This window comes from Halichoeres trimaculatus, unplaced genomic scaffold (assembly GCF_033239565.1).
Source record: "Halichoeres trimaculatus isolate MK-OKI-2021-1 unplaced genomic scaffold, fHalTri1.1 fHalTri1_scaffold_2, whole genome shotgun sequence".
In the NCBI taxonomy this organism is placed as follows: Eukaryota; Metazoa; Chordata; class Actinopteri; order Labriformes; family Labridae; genus Halichoeres; species Halichoeres trimaculatus.
Window position 1 is genome coordinate 28,078,712 of NW_027437180.1, and position 27,419 is coordinate 28,106,130.

Below are 27,419 nucleotides of genomic sequence, written 5' to 3' on the forward strand. Positions count from 1 at the left end.
TTTTTTACAACTTTAAGCCAATTTACACAAATTAAATACAATGTTTACTTTTAGTGGTTGTGACCCATGTTTTAGTACTGAACTGAAACTACATTGATTTGCTTCTTTAGGAAAGTCGCTTTGTACCAAGGTTAGAACTACATACAAACAAATTAAGTCAGAAAAGTCCTGAAAAAAGTCTCTCTTCTTTCTGTTTGCAACAAACATATATGCAACGATATGGTTTTGACTAAAACGTTTTATGGTGATAACAGGACCTACTATGTGTCCTTTGGGTTAATAATGCATCTGTACCATATGATTCCTTAATCAAATAAAGGCCTCTTCTGAATAGACATTTTCCTACCACTTATGAAACTGGAATGACTGTCTAAATTGAACCTGAACGGAATAATTGAAAGGAGGTAAAAGGTTTCCTAAAAAAAACTTCACCTCACCACTAGTAGGCTCCTGGTTTCAGCTGAAACACTCAATGTAAGGTTCCCTCGTAATGAGCTACGTGACCATGTGCAGCATCCCCTCCCTCTCATGCCAGCATCACTCCGCTCGTACACGCTGTCCTCAAAACCTCCCGCGGCGTTACCCGCATCGGTCTGTGTGTGCTGAGCCTGAGCCGACAGGGAGGAGAAGGAGGTGGGACCTAGCTACTGCTGGTAGTGGACTAGCAAACAGAACGTGCGGACTGTGCGGACTGCCAACCTCGATTCCCTTTGCCAACGACGGGATTTCCTGGGAAGTCACGACGAGAAAGCCCTTCACGAAATCCCAACCTTCCCGCTAACAACACACATCCACCTACTACTGCTTTTGTTGACTCATTTTCTCGGTCAGACCCGGCGAGGTCCCCCCCTAACCACTGCTCCGACCGTCGTCAACATCACAGGCGGGGTGTTGTGTGATGAGGTCGCCCTGCAGAGGCAGCAGCGGTTAGGTCAACTTACGTTGAGACAAAGACGATTTTTGTTGCGAGGACTGTCTTCGCTTTTTGTTCGGGTCTATTTTTACTCTTTAAAGTCATTCAGCATCTCGAGTTTGTGAAGAAACGCAAAGCAGAGGAACACACTACAGGGGAAATCGCTGGTGAGTTGATGGTGCTGTTGAACCACTTCACTGTAGCTGCTGGCCGTTAATTGTTAGTCCGAACGTGCTTTAGCAGCAAGAACTGATGCAGTCACAATTCTTGTGAAATACAATCCATGTGCTGTTTGAATTAAGTACTTTGGCATGTCACTGAACGTATTATTTGTTGACATCACTGAGGAAAATGCATGTGTGTCTCAGCACTTCTTGTTATACCGTTATGGCTAACACAGTCTTGTATGAGATCAGGCTGAGTATGGCTAAGGTTAGCCGTAAATGCTGCTAGCTAGCGTGCCCACGCCCAGCTGTAACATTTGCAAAAACCAAGAATTGGTTCACATCGGCTACATCATTAAATACCGACTTGACCTTTATGTCGATAACATAATATCAAGTCATTGCACTCAGTGTTGTCACAGTCAATGGCTCACCTACTGATGTCATATCAGCATTGTAATTGCCAATTTTGTCCTTTGGCAATCACAACAGTGCTTTACGATGTTTCAGCAGTCGTCGTGATTCAAACCTAAACTCTTCACTGTTATCCACACAGCGGAGACCATTGTGAATACGCGTGGTGGGGAAACAGTAGAGCTTTTCTCTGTGTTTCCGTCAACACTGGCAGCATTGTGTGGGCTGTAACACGCCTGAGCTATAACACGCTAATCCTTGGAGAGGGTTTGTCTGGCAGCAGCGCAAGTTTGAGGCTGAATAGACTGTAAGACTATGAAAACCACTGCTTGTGGTCGCAAAAATCCTGCATAACAGTACTTTATTATTCAAGGTCCATAAGAAAATATATATTTTATGTTTCAGCAACGTTACAATGGAGTTGATGATTCGAATATCCTCAATCACAGTTAGAGCCAGCTTTTTTTTGTCGGTGGTCAGTGGTCCAAATTAATGATGTAATATTTTGAATAGACCTTAAAAACCTCTGAAACAAATGGTTTAAATTTTCATAAATGTATGGTTCTTTGATGACAAGCTTAAGTTTTGCTTTTACATCGTGGTGGAATATGGCATACACCACCAAGTTCATATTTCTAAACTTTTGACCTCTGTGAGAGATAATGCTGATGTCCTTGTAAACAGAACGTCATGTCTAGAATAGTTTTGTTTAGAAATTGATTATCTTGGTTAGCAAAAATTTCTAACACTATAAAACCCCTAAAAATCAATGTGATGTGATGGTCAAATGGTGCATTTCTTTCAATATATGAAAACAGCTTTCATATTTTTAACATTCCGAGTCCAGCATCTAAAAAGGGAGCATACAAGATCTTATCTTGATAAACAGATTTAATTTAATTTCTTGAGTTCCTATAAGATTCAATAAGTGTGTCCTGCAAACACATTGAAACCTATTAGCATTATCCTGAGCTCAGCTACAGCAGTTGAACAATACAATACCTTGAGTGGGGGAAAAATGATTTAACCATAAGCATAACCAAATATTAATTTGTAAATTATGATCATGCTTATGGTTAACTTGAGATTTGACCTGTTTCTTTTCTTGCTTAAAATACCTCTTATTATAGGTCACTGGACCATCTCAATGTCCCCAAATGCTCCCAGAAACAGTGTTAACCTCCATATGGCTGATATTTTCTTTCACTTTTATGTGAAAACAAACCACATGTGCTCACTGCAGCTGCTTTACGTCATGCTGGAGTTCCTTCCAGGCAGGGACTTTTTTTTTCAAAATCAGCAGCTAGGTCTGCCAGCTACTGTTGTTAGAGCATAAAAGTAGAATGCCAACATCATGTGTATCCATGCTGAAACAAAACAGATGAAAGTCTGATACTGCATTTGGTGAGTGTCATCCGGCATCAGCCAGGCAAAGGTTTACAATACCATCAGCCAATAAATCTTTGCATTCCTGGCCCTTTTTGGTAACAGTTGCATCCTCCTGATTATCTAGAGCTCTTATCTGCAACTTTGAAACAACAGTTATTGAGAAAGTCATGTCAAGCTGTCATTTGATGTAGAATCTTAAGTTGAATATCTCACATCTAAAGTAGGCAGGCATTTTGTGTAATCTATACCTTTTGTTTTAACTAATGTAGACAGGGCGCTGAGTCTTAAAAAGTATTGAAAGTTGATAAATCAGTTATGGGAAAATTAAGGCCCTTAAAAAGTATTAAAAAGTCTTAATCATAATGTTATGAGGTATTAAATTTTATTGGTGTTCAAGCTTTGACTCCAAAGACAGACAGTTCCAAATATCTGCCACGGAAAAAGTCTATCAGGTTGGAAAATGTTTCAGGGTCTGAACCTTCAAAAATAACCACACCTGGTGATTGGACGATCACTCTGCTCATCACACTCATCACAGACCAGCGTGAGGATCTAGAAAAAGCTTTAGCATCTCAAAATATTTCAGTCTAGATCATAAGAGTTTCTCAAATCTCCTGAGAAAATTTCTCAGACTTTTGATGACCTGAGATCTTCGAATCCTACGATTTAGAGAAAGCTTCCCCTGATCTCAGTTGTTTTGGAACAAATTTCCTTTGTTCAAATCACCTTTTTACTGGATACAACGCTATGAGATAAGGTATTTACCAATAGTTATGTAGCGCTGTTGTTTGAGATGTGACAACAAGCAAAGTTGTAATTTTGTGAGGCACCAGCTATGTGTAGTGCTAGCAGCCCAACATATCCAAAGGCTAATGTGACAACAAACTCAGTTTGTAGAGTAGTTTAGTAGCCGTCAGTATGTAGCGCTGATAAAAAGCAAATCACACAATCTTAAGCACATGTCCTAAATTTGGCAATGATGAAAAAAAAATTCTTGTTTGTTTTTTTCTGCAAGTTGGCCTTGAATAACAACTGTTACTTTTTGTGAGAATGTTAATGTCAATTAACCTGCCTTTAGTTTCATTTATTCTTTCAAGCTTTATTCCTTCTCAGTTTACCTAATTTATGTTCAAATGCTAACTACAACTGTCAAAGATCAGTTGCTAACAACAGCAGATTGTCACGATAAGGTCTTAAGACTTTTTGAAAGGTTTTTAAAAAAGTCTTAAAAAGGTATTGAATTTAACCTCAGGATATCAGCATATACCCTGGTAGAGTAATTTGAATTCAAGGGAACATTATAGGTTCAACCTTGAGTTTTTACAACGGTGTGTTTTCATAGAGGAGGGGCTGAAAGAAAGACAGGGTAAAGTGGCAGCATTTGACAGCCAGTATAGGCAAATAGAAGCATAAAACAGTTTTGTGATTGAAGGGCTTACTGATTCTGAAGCCACTATGCACCATACAAAGGTTTCAGTCACTGGCTGCTTGGGGAATATAATGTCATACTGCTTGCCTAAAGCCAGTTGTGTAATTTTCCACGCAAGAGGAAATTCCCATTATGAAGTGTAAGGAACTTACTTTGGGGCACTGGCTCCTTACATTGAGGTCAAGGGTTAAATAGCGGAGTCAAGTGCCATATTACGTAAGAGAATCAAAGACTTGTGTCACGTGGACACCAAAATTGGGAGAAAAAAAGATATCACAGAGTGTGCTCTGATATATATCCTGAATTATTTTTGTCCACTGCTCTGTAGATATTTTTAAATAGTTGGCATATTTGTTTATTCCTATTCCTGAACTGGTGAACTGGAAAACCAAGTTTTCTCTGTTTTTTTGACCATCAAGTCATGTACACAATTGTGAGCTGTAAGAAATTCTATAATAAAAATAAACTTATGCTTATTGGCAAATTTAGCCATCTTCATTTCTTTTCCATTGTTCTTTTCACATCCTTAGAGCAGGAATCAGGGTGAGAGTGAAGAGTGACTTGTGGGAAAGAAGCTTCAGGTTGGATTTGACTCAGGTCACTTGCTGGAGGGCTATCCTCTTTCAGCGTGCGACCTTAACAGCCAGGCCATACAGGGGCCCTAAATTTCCTGTATCTTGAAATAGTTTTGCTTTATGAACTATTGAATGGCTATGTTGAAATTTGTCAAAGGTTGTGCACTTGACACCTCAGTATCATACATTTTGTTAACTGTTTGTTTATTTGCTTCAGGTCAGCAGGTGATAACCCCAAGAGCTGATGTGTCTTGTATTTAGTTTAAGTTGTTTTCATGTTTCAGCTTGACTTACTCACCCTCACATGACTGCAGGTTTTATTTAGAGCGACTGTGACCCGGCAATTTGTAGACCAAGAGTCGTGTTCCAACAAAGTAGGTAATGATAAAAATAAGTTAGAAAGTGGTGGCCTTACTAAAATTTACAAGAGGGAATAGATTTCATGGTAAATATTTAAATAAAGTTTACTCAGGAATTAATGAACCCTGGCAAAAAGCGCCAGCAGGTGTAGTGGGGCTAGAATGCTAAGGCACAGCTGTTTGTGTCAGTTTCTCTTGTTTGTGTCAGCTTGTGTTACTGACAGACTCCACTGAGAGATGATTTGCTTCGTTTAATGAATGAGAGAGCAAATATAGGTCAAAATGGATCATTTGAATCTAACTTATCCTCTTCCTCGAGAAAAATAAAAAAGTTACGTACAGATTTGTGTCTATTCTATGTTCTTATTTATTGAGAACTCTGAAGTCAGTTCTTTGTCACTCTATACATTTTTAACCTTTTGGGAGATGTTTTAAGTTAACATATTGGGATGCAGTTTTTTTTATTTTACAAATGTTTGTACCATCGGCTGTATAATGTATGGTATTAGGGATATTAGGGGATATCATCGGCACAATATTGGAGCGGCTGATAAAAGCTTAAAAACACGTTCATCGGTATCGGCAGATATGAAAATTTCTGCCGATAGGCACAGCCGATAAGGTGCTATTCAGTTAGGATTATTGTTATTTTCCATCTGAAAAATAAGCTCCTTTAATGAAATGTAGCACTTCATTTATTTGCACTGCAGAGCTCTGTGTCTGTCACCAGGTTGTTACAGTAGCTCTAAAATAATCAAATGCAACTAGGTTATGTTTAAAAATGCATTGTACATTTAAAGTTCATGTGATCTAAAGAAATTATTTTCTGTATTTCAACAGAAATGTATTTCTGTATTTGTCTTGAGTTTGAAAAAACAATACATTTCTTATTTATGGTAAAATCAAATGTTTTTGTCTTGTTTTATGTGTGTTTCTTAAACAAATAAGACCATCACAATAAGAGTAACATATAAATTCCAGTACAGGATAGACTTAGCTTTCTTTACAGTGAAAAAAAAGAAACAAACTTGTGATTATCGGTAGCGGTAGCGGCCAAAAGGGGTTTCGATATATCGGCATATCGGATATCGGCAAAAATCCAATATTGTGCATCCCTATATGGTATAACTGTTTGATGCTGAACTAAACCTGGCGAAGTTCAAGTTTGCAGGAGGTAAAGACACAGGCTTGTGTGCTAGTGCTAGCAGTAAGTCTTAAATCTGGCTCAGATGTTGAAAATCTTGAGAATAGAAGGCTCAGCTAGTTCTTGTCGATATTAGCTTTGTATCAGCAATATGAAAACATAAAGAAGAAGTGTGAAAGCACTTCCAGGATGCATTTCTAAACAAATGTGCAAAAGTGTGATCTCCCTCTCCCTTTCCGTCCATCTCTGTGGCCTTCTCACTGTCTGCTTGTGCCTGTGTATAGAACATCATTTTAAACAGGCCTGTTTAATATCTAGCTCCACTGGAAATGCCAATAGCTGCATACTGTATGGCATACTGGGAAGCAGCCCTGAGAACTACATACTTTTCTTGCTTACTGCAGAGGCATGAGCTGGCCTGTAGACCACATAGCAAGTTACATACAGCAACAACAACAAAGAGTAGCTCATTCGCAGAGCTTTGTTGATTGATGAAAAAAAAAAAATCAGAGTTGGGAAGGAAATGAGCTCAGTGAGGCCTCTTTGTGGGTCAACCAGTCTGTTTGAGTCCTCCAACTTAAAAGCCTGTTTGGACTTATCAAAGTCAATTATGTCTCTAATGTTTAATTTCTTTTGATTGATGATAACATAATATACTGAAATACTTCGTAAATGTTTGCTGTCAAACTGTTAAAATGGTTTCCTGTTGCTGATATGATGAACCTGATACCTAATGATTCTTTACAATAGACTAGTGCCTTCAACGTACAACAATACAACAGAGACCTATGTGAAATAGAAACCAGACGTTTGATGGTCTAATGTATTTTGAAGTACTTGCCAAGTTTGATGCATACTTATGAATTTATGTCTGTATGTTTTTGAGGGTTGTCAGTGGGTGGTTTAAATCATGCATGTAAAATCTTATCTGGCTGACCATGTCGGCTCTCCTCCAGACCTGTGCCTTGCACTGTTCCATAACTGGAGTTCTGGTTACAGCGACCTACTTACTGCAGAACTTGGCCCAACTTTGGAAAAACAAGTTTTTTTGATGCATTTTTAAGGGCTCCAAGTGGAAACTGTTAGCTACCTTCTTAAGTAATGGGGTGTGTGATCAAAAACATCATCTGTTTAATCCTTTCAGATTGTAGAACAATAAGTCTTATTGTCCAGAATCAGAGAAAAGAGCTTTTTCAAAGCCTCTACACTTGTCTTTGACAACTCCTCCTATGCTTGTGTTGTGTGTGATTGTTGTTGATGTTTTTCCTCTCTTTGTCTGAAAGAATAATCTACAAGCCATGCTGCATCTTTTTGACTAGTGGTTATGTTTTCATGTATGATCAGGTATGTGAAAGGTCACTGAAACCCCTCTTCTATGAATGTGAGCATTTATTACCACATGCAGCAGATTTTAAAGAGCCCCTCACTCTGCCTCTGAGGCCTGGGTGTTTGTTTCTGCCCTTTGGCATATTAAGTTTCAGATGTGCAAATCTCATGGCTGGCTAAGGCTGCTAGTGGAAATTTCCACTACACATTTGGACAGCATCTTGAGGATGTGAGGTTGCAGGCTGATCATGAGGAACTCCTGCACAAAAGCTGTGGTTTTGGGCAGTTTTGCAAAGTAGATCAATGTTTCATAGTGTCACTGAGTTGGAGAGAGCATTTCAGAGGTTAATGTTGTGATTGAGATTTTGGCTGTTTGACACAGATAAACAAGTTAAACAGCAGTGCCTCTCAATAGCTGCCTGAAACTTTTAACATGTGACTGATTTATGAAAAGTCAAGGGTTGAAAGGTCTGAACCGTATTTGTTCTTGTGATGTCTCTACTAATAGTTAAGCCACTATTGATTATGAGTAGGATATAAGGGAGGAGTGGAAGGGAAGTTATTACACTCTACAGTATAGAGCCTGACAGAAAGCCAGTTGCAGTTGTAGAAAGATTTAAACCAGAAGATTCATGAAACTACATGTTAAGGTCTCTGTGACACTTACAAATTTTCAAGTTATGTTTGGTTAGGATGGGTTGCCCATATTTTTTGGCTCACAGATATCTGCACACTTTGTTTTCACAGGTCACAATGTCAGAATGGAGGTATTTGGTTACCCAAATAGGTGATGAATCATTGGCCTAGAACAAAAGGTCCCTCAGGAAGTGTTTGTGGCCACAGCCTGGGTTAATAAATACTGAAAGCAATCATCTGGTAGTTGTGAAACTTTGACAGAAATTGGAAATCTAGATGCTTGTCCTGTTTAATGGTGCTATAAGAAAAAATGCACAATAAATGCAAAGAGGGATTATCTCTCTCATGCTCATTTCCTATGTCTGTGAAGTGTGGTGCTTATATAACCGGGTGAGGTGATGTGAATATGTGAGAGGCACTTTGAGGCCCAGGGAGGCAGGAGTGCTGGGATCAGGAGAAAAAATGCAGATCACATAGAAGAAACAGTATCGTCCGATCATCACATTCACTTTTAATGCTGTTTGGACACTTCTAGGATTATCATCTTAAGGAGTGTGTTCACCGTGAAGCTCATTTCTGATTGGTTTATATCAGGATTTATATAGCCATCGAAGCGTGCAGGTTTGGCTTTTGTCCTGAGTGGGCCCTTCAGTTTCTGAGAGGGAGAGGGGCAACGAGATATTTTTAGGCACAGGATGTGATGTGCTAAGCCTGGAGTGTGGTTAGTTTTTAACATCCCAGCAGAAGCAATGTTCTCGGAGAATACAGAAGGATAACAAGGTTTAGTGATTTTTTTTTTTCCTTGTGATGTGTAGAGTGTTAACTGCTTTGTTGACAAGTATTTCAGATTTACATGTCTTTACAAGCTACTCTGGGTTTATTACAAGTTGTTTTTGTTGCAGGTTTACATATTAAAACCAACATGATATCATTACTAAAAAATAGTCCATAATTCTAGCAGAATGATACATCTGTCACACATGCCAGGGCCATAGTATATATTACTGTAAGGTTATTACAGTGAGTACTGGATTAGATACTGTTGACCAAATTCCATCTGTAGTAGCGGGTACCAATCCATGTAAACTCAAACAGTTCCATGTTTAGGTACCTAAACGCATCCTTGTGACTGTGAAGGAATGGGAAAGTAGGCAATTTTCTATGCTGGACATGAACACAGCATTGCAAGGTTATGAATAAATATGTTAATTGAAAAACTTTGAGATTTTTTATTGAACAAATTAATATTTTATTACCACAGTCACACACACAAAAGTACAGAAAATTGGTACTGTTGAGTACCAATACTGATTGCCAGGTAACGGTACCGTATCCAGTGTTTCCCACAGGATTTTAAGAGACTGTGGTGGCAGGGTCGCTGACCCTCGGCGGTTTTAATGTGTGTGTATGATTTTAAGCGCGATGTATCGCCCTTACAGTAAGTGCAGTTTGGGACCATGGACATGAACGTACGCTGCTAAATAAGAACTTACAAAGGCATATCAGAAATATTTTAAATTTGATTCAGAAACAAAACCAAAAACTCACTTACTCACAATATTTTGAAAAAATTACTGAACAGCATTTCAACAACAGGTTATTTACACTATTTCCATGATCTGTGATCCATTATCAGGCTACTGAGACTGTAGCCTACCGTTATTCTTCTTCTCTCTGCTCCCTTATCTAGATTTAGGACTGTTGTGTTTTCATTATTTTTTTTTCTAGTGACTGCAGAAAATAGTTTAAATAAATAAAGATGCCTAAATTTGCTAAGGCCCACTTCATTACAAAATGTAGCCTAAATCAATGAAAGATCATTTTCTGACTGATATTCCCTGATATTGCTGTGTATCTGGCTTTGAGAGAAATTCAGCTTCTTCCATGCTCTCTCCGTATGTTGTGTTCACCATCTTACGCTGATGTCGCTATAAAATCCCACAGCGCACATGGCTACTTAATATGCACGTACTGATTTGCATTGACCATATATGGTTATGTTCGGGCGTGCTGAAGGCGGGAAACGAGGTGTGTTCACGTCACCGCATTTACGCTGTTCTCGGCGCGGTGTGGTTTATCAGGGGGAATAGCGTGCAGCCGTGTGTACACAGAGTTTGATAGATCTGAAAAGAGTGTATATATTTTGGTCGTATGCACGTTTTGCCTTTTCGTCGTAAGTGAAACTTAAGAGGACTTTTACACGCTGTAAAAAATGAGGCCCCAGGAGAGGAGACCATGAAATAATAAGCCGCGTCAGCTCGTTGGGGTGGTAACAGGTGATTGTACTGTGTGCCTGCACTGACTCTGACTGCGCTATGATATTAAAACAGTGTGGTCTCTCTCGTTACTGAAACTCTGGAACCGAGACGTGCGCTGTGCAGCCGGTCCTCTTCCAGTGAAGGGAGGCAGACAGCGCAGTGAGCTACTGTGGCCACGGCTGCAGTTAGCATGAGCGCTAATGCCCAAATATGCACGTACCTCAGAGTCAGACGCCCCGCTCCAGTGTCTCTGGAATCTGGTTTGCGTCAAACGTATCAAGTAAAGAGCGACGTGTATGAGCGTGCAGTGCGCGCGCACTCGTGTTCTTGCTTGTTTACGTGCGGTAGGAAATTACAGCTGTGCAATGATCTGACCGAGTGACGGATCGTATTTTTTTCTCCATATGAGACTGTGGCGGAGCCAAATGAGACTGTGGCGGGCCGCCACAGTCTCATTAATTAATGGGAAACACTGGTATCCTTCTGAATGTGAAAGGTACCCATTTCGAGTTTGACTCCTAGTAAACATTGCTTTATTAGTGACTGTAAAAATGTACGGCTAAAAACATTTTAAGTGTCACACTTTGTGTCTTGTTTACTGCCAAAGAGTTGGATTTCTGCATCACTCAATGCATCCAAGATCCTCTGTGTCAGTGAATTTTGATACTGTGGGGTTGTTGGAAAGAGTGAAAGGGACAGCTTCCCGTAAGAGCAAAAGATGTCGTCTGTAAGGAACCTTTCAAAATCTGTCATTCAGCCAACCTGAGCCAACCAAGTCAACGACTGACTATCCCATCTTGAATTAATCTATGCCTGCCAAATGACCCACTTGTCTGAGTTACAGCTGCCTTTGCCCCTGCTCTGGTGGACTGAAGTATTTGCCCTGCTGTAGCTGCCTCTGGTGGGGGAATTCACTATGTTATTGTGCTGCGTAGGAGTTAACCTGTTTATTTTCATAGCATTACCACAATATTAGATGGGTGTGTCATCGGAAATTAGACCATGTTTTCCACTGATTAGTTACTGAAGGAAAAGTGACCATAAACACTGGGAAGGATTGCCTTATGTAAATTATCACAATTTGATAAACACTGTTTTTACGGAATGATACAATTTTAAAGTGACAGAAATCAAAGTCTTTATGGTCCTTAATCATTGTTTTTTTTAAACCTTAAGCAGTGAATAATATATTTCTTCTAATTCTAAGAGATGTGTCACGGTAGCTCAAGGAAAAGAAAGATTTGATTCAAAAATGTCTTTGATTGATTCAATTATCAACATTATCTGTATTTCAATAATATCACCAGCTTCTCAGGCTTTCAAGACACCATAATCCCCATTTAAAGACCAGAGACTAAAGGAGAAATATAAATTACAAAAGTTTGATCCAGCAGTACGTGGCATATTTACGTTGTCCTCCTGGCCCTACTAATATGATTCTGCCCTTTGTCACCAATCAGATTGAAGATAACTAAGGCTGGGCAATATATCGATATATTTGAATGTATGGATTTATTTCTTATATGCAACATAAAAAAGGACTCTACTGTTTGTATTGATATAGGTTATTTTGCTGATCATTTAGCAATTCATTTCACCTGGGCTGGGCTCCAGTTAAATTTTTAAAATTCGAATTTGCAAACCCTTAACCTGCGACTTACAAGATAAGCAACTTTTTCCCTCCTTTCCTAATTCAAAAACATACATGCACAGGTGAGTTTTCTGGGTGGGCAGGGGAGTGTGCTGCTTGCTGTGAGAGAAGCACCAGCAGAAAGTAAATGACGTGAAACTTGAAAGAAAATTACACACCAACATCCATCGTCAACACGTATGTGACAATTTGTTTTCCATGGTTGCGGTATAGTCATTTTATACATCTCACATGCAACAACCTATGATGTTTGAAGTATTGTCAATACATCAAAGCTAGGTGGTTTACCATCACAGTTAATTTTTTGATGCCACTCTACCTGAACTTTGTAAGACTGTGTTCTTACACTGAACAATAACATAAAAAATGTTATAGTAATGCCCTATACCTCACACATCCTGGGCTTGGTCTAATGATAGGTGATAAAATACAATGCCAAAAGCTAAGAACAACATGTAATACAGAGATAAAGGTACAGTCCTTGTCCTTGTACATGCGGGAAAAAATAGTGGTGTATCTTCAGCAGAAAAACAAAACAAAAAAATAACAGTATAATCTTTGTCTGCTGCTACCATTTTCCTCAATGTCTATTCAGCTACGGAAAAGCAAGATGTGAAGATGCAAAACAAGAAAAGTCAAATGCAGATGACCCTCTGCTGCAAAGTGATTTAGGATTCATATTTCATCTCACTAACTGAAATGGTTGGCCCCTTGTGTGATCTACTGATCCTATAAACAACAGGACCATTTAGGGGTGCATAGGGATGGGTACCGAATTAGGTACTTTTATAGATACCGACCGAATTCAGTCAAAAGTACCGGGTACCAATTCAGGTAAAACCAAAAGGCGCCATGTTAAGGTACCTAAATGCATTTTTGTGACTGTGAGGGAGTGGAAGAGTAGGCGATTTTCCATGCTGGACTTGAACACAGCATTGCAAGGTTATGTATTAAAGAATAAAAATGTTATATTGAAAAAATAAAATATATTATTATTCAACAAATTAAAAATGTTTACTACATAAAAACAAAAAAAGTACCGAAAAGTGGTACTGTTGTGTACCGGTACTGATTGCCAGGTATCGGGCATCTGTACCGTATCGTTTCAAATATGAAAGGTACCCATCCCTAGAGGTGCACCTCTTGGATCCTGGTATGGGGTATCGGCTTGGTAGGAGAATACTACATCATCAACGCAGGAAGGTCAATGCAGATCAGATTTTGGTTTACAAGGTTAGAAAAGCCTGAAGTTGCCAAAGCATAATTCTCAGCCTTGATATCAGTACCACAACACCTTTGTTCTATTTCTGTATTTTTTCCTCATCCAGAATGAATCTCAGCATGTGAGATTATAATTTCATTACACTTCAGCTGTGAGTTTGAAGTCATTGTCCCATTACAAACTCTCAAGGGGTATGACAAGCTATAGATGAGCGTTTTCATTCCTACAGCCTCTGCCAGCACGTCTCTCTCTTCACTAGAGCTGCTGACCCTTGTGTGTTTAGTAAACTTTCTCCACTGTGTCTTGTCTTGCAGAGAAGAAATCCAACCAGGCTTAAAAACTCTGTATGAAGTGTTTACAGCCTCAGTCCCCCGTGACAGCATGAGAGCTCAAAAGATCAGAAAGATATTTTGGAACATAAAAGCAAAGACCAACGGCATTTTTATAAGGTTAAAAATTAAGAATTCAGGCTTGGAAACACACTGGAAACAAAGTATACATTCCCATTAAAACCAAAATCAAACACACCGTATCCCATTCTTGTAGTCCGTCAGTGTTTAATAATAGTTGATAAAGAGTCCCTTTTAAAGTCCTTTTATTTCTCTCTCTTTTTGTTTAATGTTGAGGTAAATATTGTGTGTGTGACTAATGGTGATCATGTCCTGGTGTTGAAACAAGCTTATCTGATCAGATGATGTTGGACATGTAGACTTTGTGGCATATGCTGCACAGAGTGTCACCCTGTCAGCCCTCTGACACCATGAACCAGGTGTCATCAGTGACTGTCCAGTGCTTCAGCTTTAAGCTCTCCACCCTTTGTGACATCCAGTATTCTCTGGAATAATGTCATAAAGCTGCTTTCTGAGAACAATGCTGAGAGCTCTTCTCTGCTACACTCTGACACCTCAGACTCCCTGTGCGGTACGTTCTGTGTTTTCATAAGCAGTGGAGGATTGTTAGTGGCCTCAACAAAACTAACAAAACTTTCCACTTTCCGTAGGAGTGAAGAGGAATGAATCTCTTGGTGTTCAGTGAAGGGGAGGGATAGAGGACTAGGTTCCCAAAGGAGTAAAGTTATTCCTGTCCTCCCCTCCTCCACTCCTGTGGGTGGGTGAAGACATGTCTAGTCATGTCCCCCTGGCAAATTGTGTAAGAGCACTTGACCAATAGATCCTGTTGGTGAAACTTAGATTTCATGAATCAGTTTTCTGGGAGTAAGTTTCTCTGTATCCTTTTTAAATATGAGCAGCAACACTGTGTGAAATCAAATGTTTTATTTTATTTGTAAAAACAAAAAAAGATAGCACAAGAAAGCTGTTGCGTGTATATCGTACTAAACATTCATCTCTAAATGCATCCAGATATTTTGTTATGCATTGACTGTAGCACAGCTTTAGATGAACCCCTCTATTGACATCCTTTGGAGCACCCGGCTCTTGATACAATACCACCATTTGTTTTCTGAGTTGTCTCTTAAAATTGATTGCACCATTGTCCCGCTGTTTGGGGCATCTGACCACTTTCAGTGCAGTGCAGACAGGGCCATTCACCCAGACTATGGGGGGATTGGACAAAGGGTGAAGGAGCATGTTTTTCTTAAACATATGACTTTTTTTTATATGATTTTGATTTCTCATTGTGTGCTGAGTTAGTCAAGCCATGGCAGGATTCTCCACTCAGGGCTTTTACACAAAGAGTTTTTAATGAGATTCCTGGAATAATTCTATTAAAACAGAGTCGTGAAGCATTGTGAGTAAATATAAAACAGATCTGTGCGTCATCCTTGTCACAAGGTTTGGGGTTTTATTTGTCCTGTTCAGAAGTCTTTCTTTCTGCTTGGATTTGCGTATGTGCTGTCGTCAAATCTTACCACATCACTGACTTTCAAAATAAAGTTTCAAGAATTCCAAAGCAGATTAAAATGTATAGCTTCAGTTTTTCTTTGCTGTGCTACAAGTCCTTCAGTGTCTATAAATGTGTTAGTCTTAAACCATGTTATTTGTCTCTTTATACAGACCATCCATGAGCTCCGATTTTCCACACTACAGCTTCAGGATGCCAAATATAGGGTTCCAGAACCTTCCCCTTAATATCTACATTGTGGTGTTTGGGACAGCCATCTTTGTTTTTATCCTCAGTCTCCTCTTCTGCTGCTACTTGATAAGGTAAGATAAATTCATCTGTAAGCTCTAGGTTTGGACGTTCTTAAAGTTGTGTTGTTTGATGTTGCTTTGCTGTATGACTTTGTGACAGTAAGTGTCATCCAGGCTAGTCGACTTGTTTGTTTTCTGGTTGCAGCAAAAACCACATGCAAAGTAGAAGTGTGACAGAATTTGTCTCAAAGTTTTGTTTCAGTTTCTTGGATCTGATGACAGTGTTATAAAGCACCAGAAAATAAACAATAGTTCCAACAAAGAAGCAAGTTACACTATTACACTCACTCCAATGGTTACCACTAGTTACTGCTTTATAAGAGAGGATTTAATAGGAAATGCAGGAAATGCAGATTTGACAGTTCAAGAAAGGAGATTAAAAATGAGTCGTTTATTCCTTCAGCCTCAGGTTTCAAATGTACTTTAAGACTGAAATACTTTTATTCAGAAGCAGCGTTGTGCTACCTGATGGCTGTGAACATAGTGTGATTATACTGGCAATCAAAGTGTAAGTGCTAATACGCATGTAAGCCGAGTCTGTCAAATGAAACTTGCTTCAATGATTTTGTGTCTGTCCAATAAACTGCATGGCACTTGATCAGAGTGACTTCTAGCTTAGTCTGAGTTAAAGGTGATATGTTTTCCCCTTCCTCTTTTGCTGATTGTTTTCCACAGATTATTTTTTTTCAACAGCACAGTTTGGAGAAGGTAGCTCTTAGCCTCCAATCTGGGGACCTTGAAATCTGAACAGTACATTGAAATGCTGAAATTCTCAGCATCTTATTTATACCTTTTATGATCATGGCACTCTGCGTCAAAGATAACAGTAAATGTTTGTTTTTCTCTCTAAAGAGCCATTGGATTTCTCAACATTTTTTTTTTTTTACCAAATCAACTTTTGGATATTCAATACATTTATTTTAGGGTGTTAAAATCTCTTTTCTTTTTTGTGACCATTAAGATTCTCTTGAGATTCTTGTGGAATAAATACTGTACGTACCCAGTATACAAAGCCTCATAAAGGTAAAGTGGACACAGCTACTAGTCCTCGTTCCACTTCTTAACTCACTGGTTTAGTGAATTTGCCCCAGCTGCTGCTCCTGCTGCTGGGTTTCCTCCCAGCAGCAAAAATAATGTCCACCATTTTTTATCTGAGACAGCATGAAGCAGCAGTTTCCAACAAATTCACCCTTCGTCACCCTCTCCTATCCTAGCTTGCAGGGCGAATGGTAAGTAGGTTCACTAATTTTGTGTTCCACCATTTTCTCATACAACTGTAGAGAAAAACTTTGATGCAGTACCATGATTTGATACTTTAAGTAAAAGTTACAAAAAGAGCTATTTGCTCCATAAAAGACATCTAAAGATGCAGTCTCCCAAAGGACTTACATTGCATGCACCATCATCCACAATGAGTACAAGTAAAGCCCTGTATTTGAACTTTAAAGGTCATACTCCATTGATTTTACATGTTAAGAGAATTTTATGCAGCTCAGTTTGAAATGTAACTTTTTTTTGGTGCAGCTAGCATTTTTACTATTGTTGACACAGACAGGTGACTGAGTGCACTAAAGAATTAAGCTGGTACTGACGTATGACAGGTCATTATTCTAACCGGGACATACATTCACACACACTTTGACACAGTCAGACCCTCACAGAGACACTCAACCATCCCTGTCAGTGGGTCTCTTGAGCACACACACACTCACACACACTCACACACAGACGTGTGAAATATTCAGCACACTTTGCAAGGTCTGCAAAGTAATTCTTGACCATGAGGTGTAACTTGAAGCAAGCAATAGAAACCCTCAGATAATGAAAGCATGAGCTTAAGCTCACATGTTTGCAAAATGCAAATGTGATGTGTAAATAAACCCAAGATTGTCCCAGATTAAACATTTATGAGTGTTCATGACTGTCCAGTGAAGCAAACTAAACTCTCCAGTCATCACCAGCTGCAGCAACTGCTGACACACAAGTTTTACACTTTGAGTTTTCTTTTTCTTGATAGCTCTAAGAAGAAAGTAATTCTTATTTGCCAGTTGGTTGTTGACTATAATTGACCATGGTAGCCTTTTCCTGCTGACATCACAGTCAAATAATAGTAGTGTTCAATAAAAATGCTTTCATTTTACCTTCTAGTAATGTGAAAGTCAAATGATAGATGGATAGATAGATAGATAGATAGATAGATAGATAGATAGATAGATAGATAGATAGATAGATAGATAGATAGATAGATAGATAGATAGATAGATTGATTGATAGATAGATAGATAGATAGATAGATAGATAGATAGATAGATAGATAGATAGATAGATAGATAGATAGATAGATAGATAGATAGATAAATACAAAGATACAAAGATACAAAGATAACATACTGTATTAATCCCCGAAGGGAAATTCATGTACTTTGGGCTCATATTCCATAGATTAAAGAATGATGATGATGATGATGATGATAAAGAAATAATGGTGACATCTCAGAGACTTTAGGTAGTGTTCCAAGGAACACAAAAGAAGTAAATGATGGCCTGTAAGCTATTGCATTATAGCATTATTCTAGCTGATACAACTTTTGTTTGAAAGTATTTAAATACTGATAGTACCTTCTGAATGTGTGATACCTTATTATGGGAAAAGAAAAAAAACAGATATAACATTGGGGACAACATTAGCTACCACCATAAAACAGCTTGAGTTAGCATTTTATCACTTCCATGCTCAGAAATTAGCAAAGGGAAAATTGGCACCCAGCTACTTTTTAGCTTTTAATGACAATGAAGAAGTAGTACAACAACAACTACTTTGATTCCCAATATTTACAAGACTTAAAACCTGAAGAAAAACTGTATAATTTTACAGTAGATATTTAGCTTTCCACTCTGATGTCAGAAGGAAATGGATGACAAAAATACATTTGCCTTGCTTACTTTGACATTGCACAACTTGGCCACTGAGCAACCCTATCAGTCACCACCAACCCCCAACCCATGACCACTTGTCCCCTACCCTTGGGAGTCTTTGCACCTTTTCCTGCTGACCTTTTTGAAAATGTCAGTTTCTCTCCTAGACTGTGCTGCTTGTTTTACAGATCCCTCTCACTCTGCTGCGAGAGGTTAAGGTTACTTATTGTGGAGGTAAATCTTACAAACCTATGATTTTCTCCTATCTCTATTGCTCTTGTGTTTTTTCAGTGTTTTCTACATTTTGTTTTCTCCTGCTCAGATTCTCTCTGTCATCTTCCTCTTTACTGAGGTCTTTTGTTTTTAATCATTGACAAGAGCAATATCTAATACATAAGAGATGCACCGAGAGTTTTATATAAGCTCTAAAAACAATGGGGTTTCTCATCTTACATAGTTTCTGCAAGCTTTTATACAGTGTCTCAACAACTATCAGTAATGCTCTAAATGCCTAATCCAGAGTTTGTTGAGTCATACTGTTAGTTGATATTTTACTTTATAGAATTACTTTTTTATTTTTCTGGAAACTAAGGTCAGAGAGCCATTCAAGAGTATCTGTTAATGTGTATCTTTGTCTGCTGTTGCTTTACTAAGCACAACTTGACAAAGTACAGAAATATTTAATAGATTTTTAAAATCCACTCCTTTAGTTTCAGTATACTGTTACAACTACTTTAAGCTTGTTGGTTAAGGATATGTTGTGTGTCCCAGTTTCATGCTGGTACCACATGTGTGATAATAGACATGTGTCAGAGGGCATGTATCAAAAGAAACAAACACTCATACTTGTGCTGAATCTTCTATTATTCCAGGATGTATTTATGTTTGTCTCTTTCTGAAGTAGTCAGTGAAAAGAGGTCAAAAACTAACCCGAAAGATGTTTTGTCTTCACATCTCTCCAGGTTACGGCACCAGGCACACAAAGAGCTATATGCATACAAACAAGTAAGTAATTACACCAATTCACAAGCGGGGGTGGGGTTTGTGCTTCATTTTATGAAAGCACGTTATTAGTTTTTGGGCTAATACAGTGGTGAATAAAGCCCATCTTTGAAATTTGTTGGAGTTTCTTTTTGTGTAAGTTGAAGGAATAGAGCTTTTAGATTGGATCCCAGGCTGATGCCATTTCGTATGATTTTACAATAATAATGCATTTCTGTAGTGTCTGATACCAAAAACAATATCTTAAGTTTTGAAGTTAATCAAGCAGCTAAAAAAGTGGTAATACAGCCGTCATTCCCCTAGAGGCATACTCCTTTTATTGCTTCATTGTTAAGTGTTACTGGGTGTTGTCTGCATAACAGTGAAAACTTGTATTGTGTTTTTATGATGTTGCTAAGAAAAAGGTTGTCAAATGGGTTGGTTTCAACATATGTGCTTTGGAAATCAATGACTAACCATGGTTTTCTCTTTAACAAGATTGATCTGATTAAAAAGGTTTTAACAACTGAATGTGCTTCTTGTAAAGCTCATTAGTTGTTCTGGTCTCGAATTGTTGCACTAAACATCTAACAGGTCAAACACAGAGAGACAGATTTTCTCATTTGTTTCTTTCACCAGTGCAGTGCCACTGCTACAGGGAACTAAAAGCCTAAATTAACAGTTTTGAGTTCCAGTAGGTTTCACACAAATTAAGTGACCGAGTATGATTTTATATGCTTTGAGATTAATGAAGCTCTTCTCTGGTCCCTAAATGTTAGTTCTTCTTGTGCTTGCATACTCCTCTGCCAGCTGAAGGTATTCCTATAGTTTGCATCAAAAGCTAATTTCAGAAACGTTTCCGCTCAGTTTTTTGGATTGTAAGCTCAGCTGGTCAAAAAAGATTTGCATGTGTCTGGAGCTGAGTATGCCAGCAAAGTATAGCCTGCAGGACTAGTGAGAAGGAGTGATGGAGGGCATAAACATGACTCCCATGTCCTTCTGTTATATAACACAAACGAGTGCCTATTCTGGGTACCACATGTCAAGTGAAGCACGTTCATATCTACATACGTACACACTATCACTGGATACTGTGGGGACCCTTCAGTTTAACTTGTCTCTTGATGTCTCTTTCTACTTGTAAATGAAAACACTGATGGGCTCAGCCTCTATTTGGCTTATGTAAGACTACAGAGCTCGTATAGCAGGCACACACCAACACAGCTGACACCCCTACACAGATTGTGGTGAACACGCATTTATAATGTAGGCAATCTTATCTTCCTAATCATCCTTACATGGTGATTTTTCATCCCTGACTCATCATCAGCTGTAATTATATCTCAAGAGCCCTTCCTCTTTTAAAATGTATTACACTGTTCGTGTGAACTGATGACTAATAATTCTTGTCTCATTATGCCTCCCAGGTCATTCAGAAGGAAAAAGTGAAAGAGCTAAATTTGCATGAGGTAAGCACCTACTCTTTTAGTTTTGCTTTTGTTTTTTAATGATGTGGTGAAGAGAAAATTCTGTAATGTAACCTGATGACTACACAAGGCAGTACATTTGATAATTTGCTCTCGCTATTACCTCCTATTAGTTTAATTTTGAGAATATTTTTGCCTGGTTTGCAACATTAAGCTTTGCCACAAGGTATTTTTTTTAGTAAAATTTGATCTGTCTTATAAAAAAAGCTGTATGTCACCTCAGCCTGGTTGAAGAACACAAGCTGCGCTAGCTTACCACTGAAAAACATGGAAGTCCCCAACCACGAACCTGATCCTTTAACATTATAGTGCAAATGAAGCCGTCACAATAGCATCTTCATGCGTGATTCAACACAGAGGGCAAACTTTCTTGTCAGCAGTGTTGGAATTCCCCTGTGCGAGAGGCCCCCTCTTTTGTTTATAATATGAGAAACTGAAAGAAAACATCAAAAGGTGTCACGTGAAACAGTGACTGAATGGCCAAGCTGTATTTGTTGTTCAAGGACAATAATAATCACACACACAGCAGCCTGGGTGGATGACCTAGTTTTTAAAAGCTACAACGTCAGAGTATCCCCCTGGAGAGACATGAGTACAGACTCAGCTGTGTGGATTTATGCCAGTTTGATAGAATATCTAGAGTGGCATTGCAAATATGAGATCATTTTACTGGTCAAGTTATATTCAAGTGTGTCTCTGGGTCACTCACCCAGCTTTCCTTTTTTTATTCGACTGTGACCTTTCTTCTTCAAGTAGATACATGTATGAAACATTTGTTTTTCTTAGGTAGCATAGAATGGTATAGTAGCTTTCTCCTTATATGTTTTAAATTACTCACTTTCTGTTGCAGATCAACAGATTTCATAACTCAAATTTAGCCCAAACATTTTCTATCCCTGATAAAGTTTGGCCAAGAATTTGTGTCAGCATTACCAAAATTTTCTGATTTAGCTTGCAAATAACAGGATTATTTGTTTGACAAGTGAGACTTTTTTGTGAGAATTTTAAAACATTGAGCAGGATGTTTGAGTTGATGCATTTACCTTCATGTTGTCTGTTATATTTTAAATCTGCCCGATAGTTGCTAGTGCTGTTTACTCATTAAAGAAAGAAGATGGCATTTGTGGATCAAAGCACTAAAGTGTCATCTAACTGTAACTTAGAATAAATAAAGTGCTTAAAATTATGAACAATGACCAAAAGAAGGTTTTGGATTATTCCAAGACTCCACCCTTGTCTTTTTTCTAACTCACTCATCTACTTGGTTAAACTTGTCTTTTCTCTCATTAATAAAAATGTTTTATTAGTTGTTGCCCGACTATAGTAAAAGAACTTCTTTGTGCCATTTATTTTGTGCTTGACACAGACAATATATTGATTTTTCCTTAGCAGAGCCTCTAATCCTGGTACTTGAGTCCATGATCAAGTCCATGATCTGCTGAGGTCACCTTTTGTGATATGTAGTCGGTGTGTTTGTGTGGAGAAAAGCTTTCAATGTTTGTTCACTAAATGGAGAGAAAGAGGTTCTGTCAAAAGTTGAGGAAGGGTGCCAGATCCCGACTGTGAGTGTGACTCTGAAGACAAGGCGCTGAAAAGAACAAAAACACTGATCTATTCACAAACAAAGGGAGAAAAGCCTACATCTTAAAGGAGGATTGTTCTGCGTCCAAAATTCGTCAGGAGAAAAGCTAAGAGCTCCCATGCTGTTCTTTTCATCCCTGCTTGTCCATCCAGCACCCATAAAGCAGAGCTGAGAAAAAAGGAGAATTTGTGTGGCCAAAGGAGTAATAGTTGCAGGATTAGACAGCCAAAAACACGGTGCCAAATTAAAACTCTTTCTTATTAAAGCTTTATCCACTGTTTGGATGAAGTTCAGTCAAGGACAGTCTGTCTAGACTTGGGTTGAATAAGAAATATTTTGCCCTATTTTCCTTACCTCTGCACTGTTGTCCTTTCATTGCAACTCTGATGCTGATCTGTTAGTTCTTTTTACCAGCCAGCTATGACTGGGAGGATTTCTCCCTCTTGTGCAGCCATCCCGGTCAAAAGGATAGAGTAGTTACATGCACAAAAGAAGTGGCAGTATTCCTGTAGGCATACGCAGCCAGAGGAAGAATGAGTGCTGCATAGTGAGGATTGTGTACTTTCTGCTGCAGGAATATGCGAAGTGCTCTTATGGTTGCTATTCGTCAACAGAGAAATTCACAAGAGATTGGCCTCACATGTTTCACATGATTATGGAGTCTGTATACGTGTGAAGTGTGAGGGTGCAGGAATATTAAGTGATTAAGTGATGTAGGTGTTGGTACCAGACTTATAGGGGGATTTTCATGTTGTTTCCTTGCATTTTTGAAAACACTAACCCATAATTATGGTTTATAGATCTTAAAGAAAAAATTAAGGTGTGTATGTTTGAAAAACAAATTCTCACAATTTGGATGTGATTCACTGAAAAACAGTGGGCCTGTTGTTGTCCATGTAAAATCAACTCAATTGGCTGCCTGAAAGGATTTGCTTGCCATTGTTGTAGAATTAACATTCTTCCCTTTTTCAACTGGCTCAATCTGCAAATACAGGGTTCAAAAATTTTGCAGCTGATCAAGATCACGTTTTGCACTTAAAAAAAAAACCCCACACAGTAGCTGCAGTTAGTCCAGGATGTCTAAGAGGTTATGACCTGGACGAGTCGTGCCTGTTGGACGTGTGCTGATGTGTGCGTGTAAAACAAACATACAAGCAGACGGATACCTTGAACTTGTCTATCAGGATTGCATCAGTGACCCGTTAAAAAGACTCCAGTCAGAAAAGTTGTACCTTAGAATTGAGATCATAGAATTATTCTTTTTCTACTTGCACCCCCGGTGTGCTGTACATTGTTGAATGGAAGTTTTATATAATCTTTTACCACTTAACGTAAAAGAGCTGAGAAAAAACTCCTTCTGTCTTGTATTTGAAATATTGAGGTCAAAGGTAGCTTTCGGACACAGACTGACTTCACCTACATTGGGGACCAGTTCAGAGTTGCACAACAGAATATAACTGGTCCGTCACTGCTCTAGTATTTGTGTCAAATGTTTTGCAGATGTTGGCCACTGTGGTCTTTTTCCAGGAGTTCTTGACCTTGTTTGTCTGGATGATTTATGTCCAACCTCTCACCACAAGAGCTCAGAGATAGACTAGAAGAACCAATGTATAAAAAGGAAACCAGCAGAAGTCTGATTCCTTTGCACTGCTGTACTCTCTAACTCCCCATTTCTCTTCCAGATATGTGCAGTGTGCTTGGAGGAGTTCAAACAGAAAGACGAGCTGGGGATTTGCCCGTGCAAACATGCCTTCCACAGAAAGTGAGTAAAGGTTTAGCAGGCGTTTGGACACACACCAACTCACACACACACTCAGAACCCAAAATGAGCACATGTGGGTCAAGGGCAGGTTTGACTTCATGATAGGCTCGGAAGTAGGACATTCTCATTTATCAAAAAACATGTGAGCTGTCACGTTATGACATGGAGGGAGTTCAAGCTTGTGAGTCAACACGTAGTTAGCTTTACACTAAAGCACATGAGTGCTAAGTTTAAATAAATGATAGAACGTGAATGATTGCTTGAACTGACTCCATCCCACATCTCCCCCCTCGTGCCCTGGCCATTTCAACTGAGTTGTTTATATCAGCACGACACCTCCCTTGGCCTAGTTTCCCCCCACTTGCTGCAAGAGTTGTGACCACTCACTGAATCGACTGTACAAACACTCCTTTTAGAGTGCGGGCAAGTAGAGCTGAGCTGATTTAGGGAGAAAACCGACATTCCAGGCAGACGGTTACTAAAGAATTTTAGAGGTTGAGAGAAAATCACTTCTAAATTAAACAATTAAAAGAAATGTAAAGTTAAATGAATAAAAAAACACCAGTGAAGTGACATCCCTAAATTTAATAGTAATCAAAAATCAGCTTGACACACAAATAACTGTTTTCCAGACCCTTGGAAGGGAAAGAAAAAGACACAGTTAGGAGAAGAAGTAAACTGCCCTTTACTTATATGAGCATAATCAAACTATCATGTGAGTGATGAAACTTTTTACTAAACTTCTCAACTGTGAAACTAGTACCCAACATTTACTATTTAAATTACAGAAGCTCTCGTTTAATAACATAAACACAATTGTGTGATTGAAGCACAAAGGAAATAGATATAGTGCGCACAGAATAGATACTGAATGGTGTCCTTCTCCTGATGCTGTGATTCAATTTGTGTGTGGGCAAGGGAGAGAGAGATGGAGAATTTATACCTCTGACTTATCTATTCAAAATCTGTTTTTTGATCGTAATGTACACAGTTAAAATGAAATGAAGCTGAAAAGTTAGTCATTTCTTTAGTGGTCATCTTTGATTTTTAGCTTTTGCTTGTTGGATGACTAAAATTTTAAGTACTTTACAAAGAAGAATTCTGCTGTCCATGTGGTTTAAAACCATCCTGGTTTAAAGCTGCATCAGGTTGTACATCATTGCAAACACATTTTGAATTACTTGAGTTGTTTTTACTTTTTAGGCCAAGCAAAAAGAAACATACAAGCCAGATAAGTGAATTTTTGAAGTGACCAAAACTCACATTTTGTGACAAGGATCGCTTCCCTCTATATGTACCTGGTCTGATCCACACACTCACTGCAGACTTTGTCTTTCAGGTGCCTCATTAAGTGGTTGGAGGTGAGGAAAGTATGCCCGCTCTGCAACATGCCCGTCCTGCAGCTCGCCCAGCAGGCCGGCAGCTCAGATCCCCCGGTGCCAATACAGCAGCCTCTGCCTGGGATCGAGCACCTGGTGTAGCGGACTATCGCACAACAGTGCAGACACACAGTCACAACAAACCATGACTCCTTCTCTCACCTGTACAGGTACACTTAGTTATGAGTCTGTGGATGGAGCAGAAGAAACTGGAGTCACTGCACAGTTGCTCACAAAAACAGTGAATCTGCAACCGTCATCACTTCTGTTATCCTGGCATCTGTTCACTAAAGGACTTCCTGATTGATATCAGTTCTGACTGATAGCGATTTCATTTTCATCTTCCTTTCTCTTGGACAATGAAGAAGAGTGGACGTAGAAGAAGTTTCCTTCAAAAACTTTTTCACAACCAAAGCACTTTCTGGGAACACCAGCTAAAGACCAGGAATAAAAACACAAAGCCAAGAACTACAATACACTAAAATACAAATATTTCTTTTAACAAGCACTTTATGAGAAGTCAAACCTTCATTGCTTGTGATCGTAGTAGCAAGGTCATGTTTTTTATTTTATCATTTATTTTTGTTTCTATGTACAGTACAAAGCCACATATGTTTAAAACACTGACTTTTAAACAAGAAATAATATCTCAAAGGGACGTCAAGTTCGGTAGATATCAGGACAAATGGACAATGCTTGGTGTTTTAATTGCACAAAAACAAAATGAAGCTCAAAGCGACCTCGAGACGTAATGTCTGACTAAATGTGAAAGGTTTGAATGTGTAAAAACCCAAAATATGTCACACTACATTAACCTGGTAGAAATTTACCTGATATTTATACACCTGGATACCCCAGGCGTTACTCATGATCTTTGTTTTTAAGAAAAACAATACAGAACTTTCCATGTGGTAAAATCTGACTTTCAAACTAACTAAACCTAATGCGATTCTATGAAACAGTATTAATCTGGATTACCTGGTGCTTTATCTTTAGAGTTGTGTCACAGAACAAACAAAAGAATGGAGGCAATATTAAACAAAGAAATGTAACACAAATGTTCCAGTTTTTATTTTTGCTCTGCTGCTGATTGTTTTAGTTTTACTGAAACCTAGCTGTGTGAATGTTAGTTTGGCTTCCTTCAGACAAAAATATGTCACATAACACCAAACAGTCTCTTCTATTTCTCTTGAATTTGTCCCACATATCCTGCTGTAAATTGACTCATATTTACAGGAGGCAGAAACCAGGAAGATGCAGACTTTTGCCTTCTGTGATGTTTATTTTCAGACTTTAATTGCTGCAGTTCTTTTTTGCTTCCAACCCAATACCCAACTTGTATTTATTTTTTTATTTATTACCAGTTCTTGGTACAGCCAGAGAGTAAAATGCCAACCCCCCCTCTGTTTTACTACCTTCAACATGTCATCAGCATGTCTTTTGGTCATGTTACACACTGCTCTGGGAAACACTCACAGAAGCACCAAACAGAGCGAGGGCCCCAACCTAAGCCCTGCCATAGAGTCAGTGGTCAGCAGGTTGTAATGAAGCAGCATTTTCTTTCATGCGCACACACACACACACACACACACACACACACACACACACACACACACACACACACACACACACACACACACACACACACACACACACACACACACACACACACACACACA

The 27,419-nt window shown here is 38.8% G+C and overlaps 1 protein-coding gene across 1 annotated transcript; it reads left to right on the plus strand.

Annotated features, from left to right (window-relative positions):
* The first annotated feature begins 498 nt into the window (after window positions 1-498).
* On the plus strand, window positions 499-27,403 carry rnf24 (ring finger protein 24). The gene is made up of 6 exons (XM_074687795.1): window positions 499-1,080; window positions 15,496-15,645; window positions 19,512-19,554; window positions 20,958-20,999; window positions 24,282-24,361; window positions 25,701-27,403. Exons 2-6 carry the CDS (start codon window positions 15,503-15,505, stop codon window positions 25,840-25,842), a joined length of 450 nt encoding a protein of 149 aa, XP_074543896.1. The 5' UTR covers window positions 499-1,080; window positions 15,496-15,502; the 3' UTR covers window positions 25,843-27,403.
* Window positions 27,404-27,419: the final 16 nt, after the last annotated feature.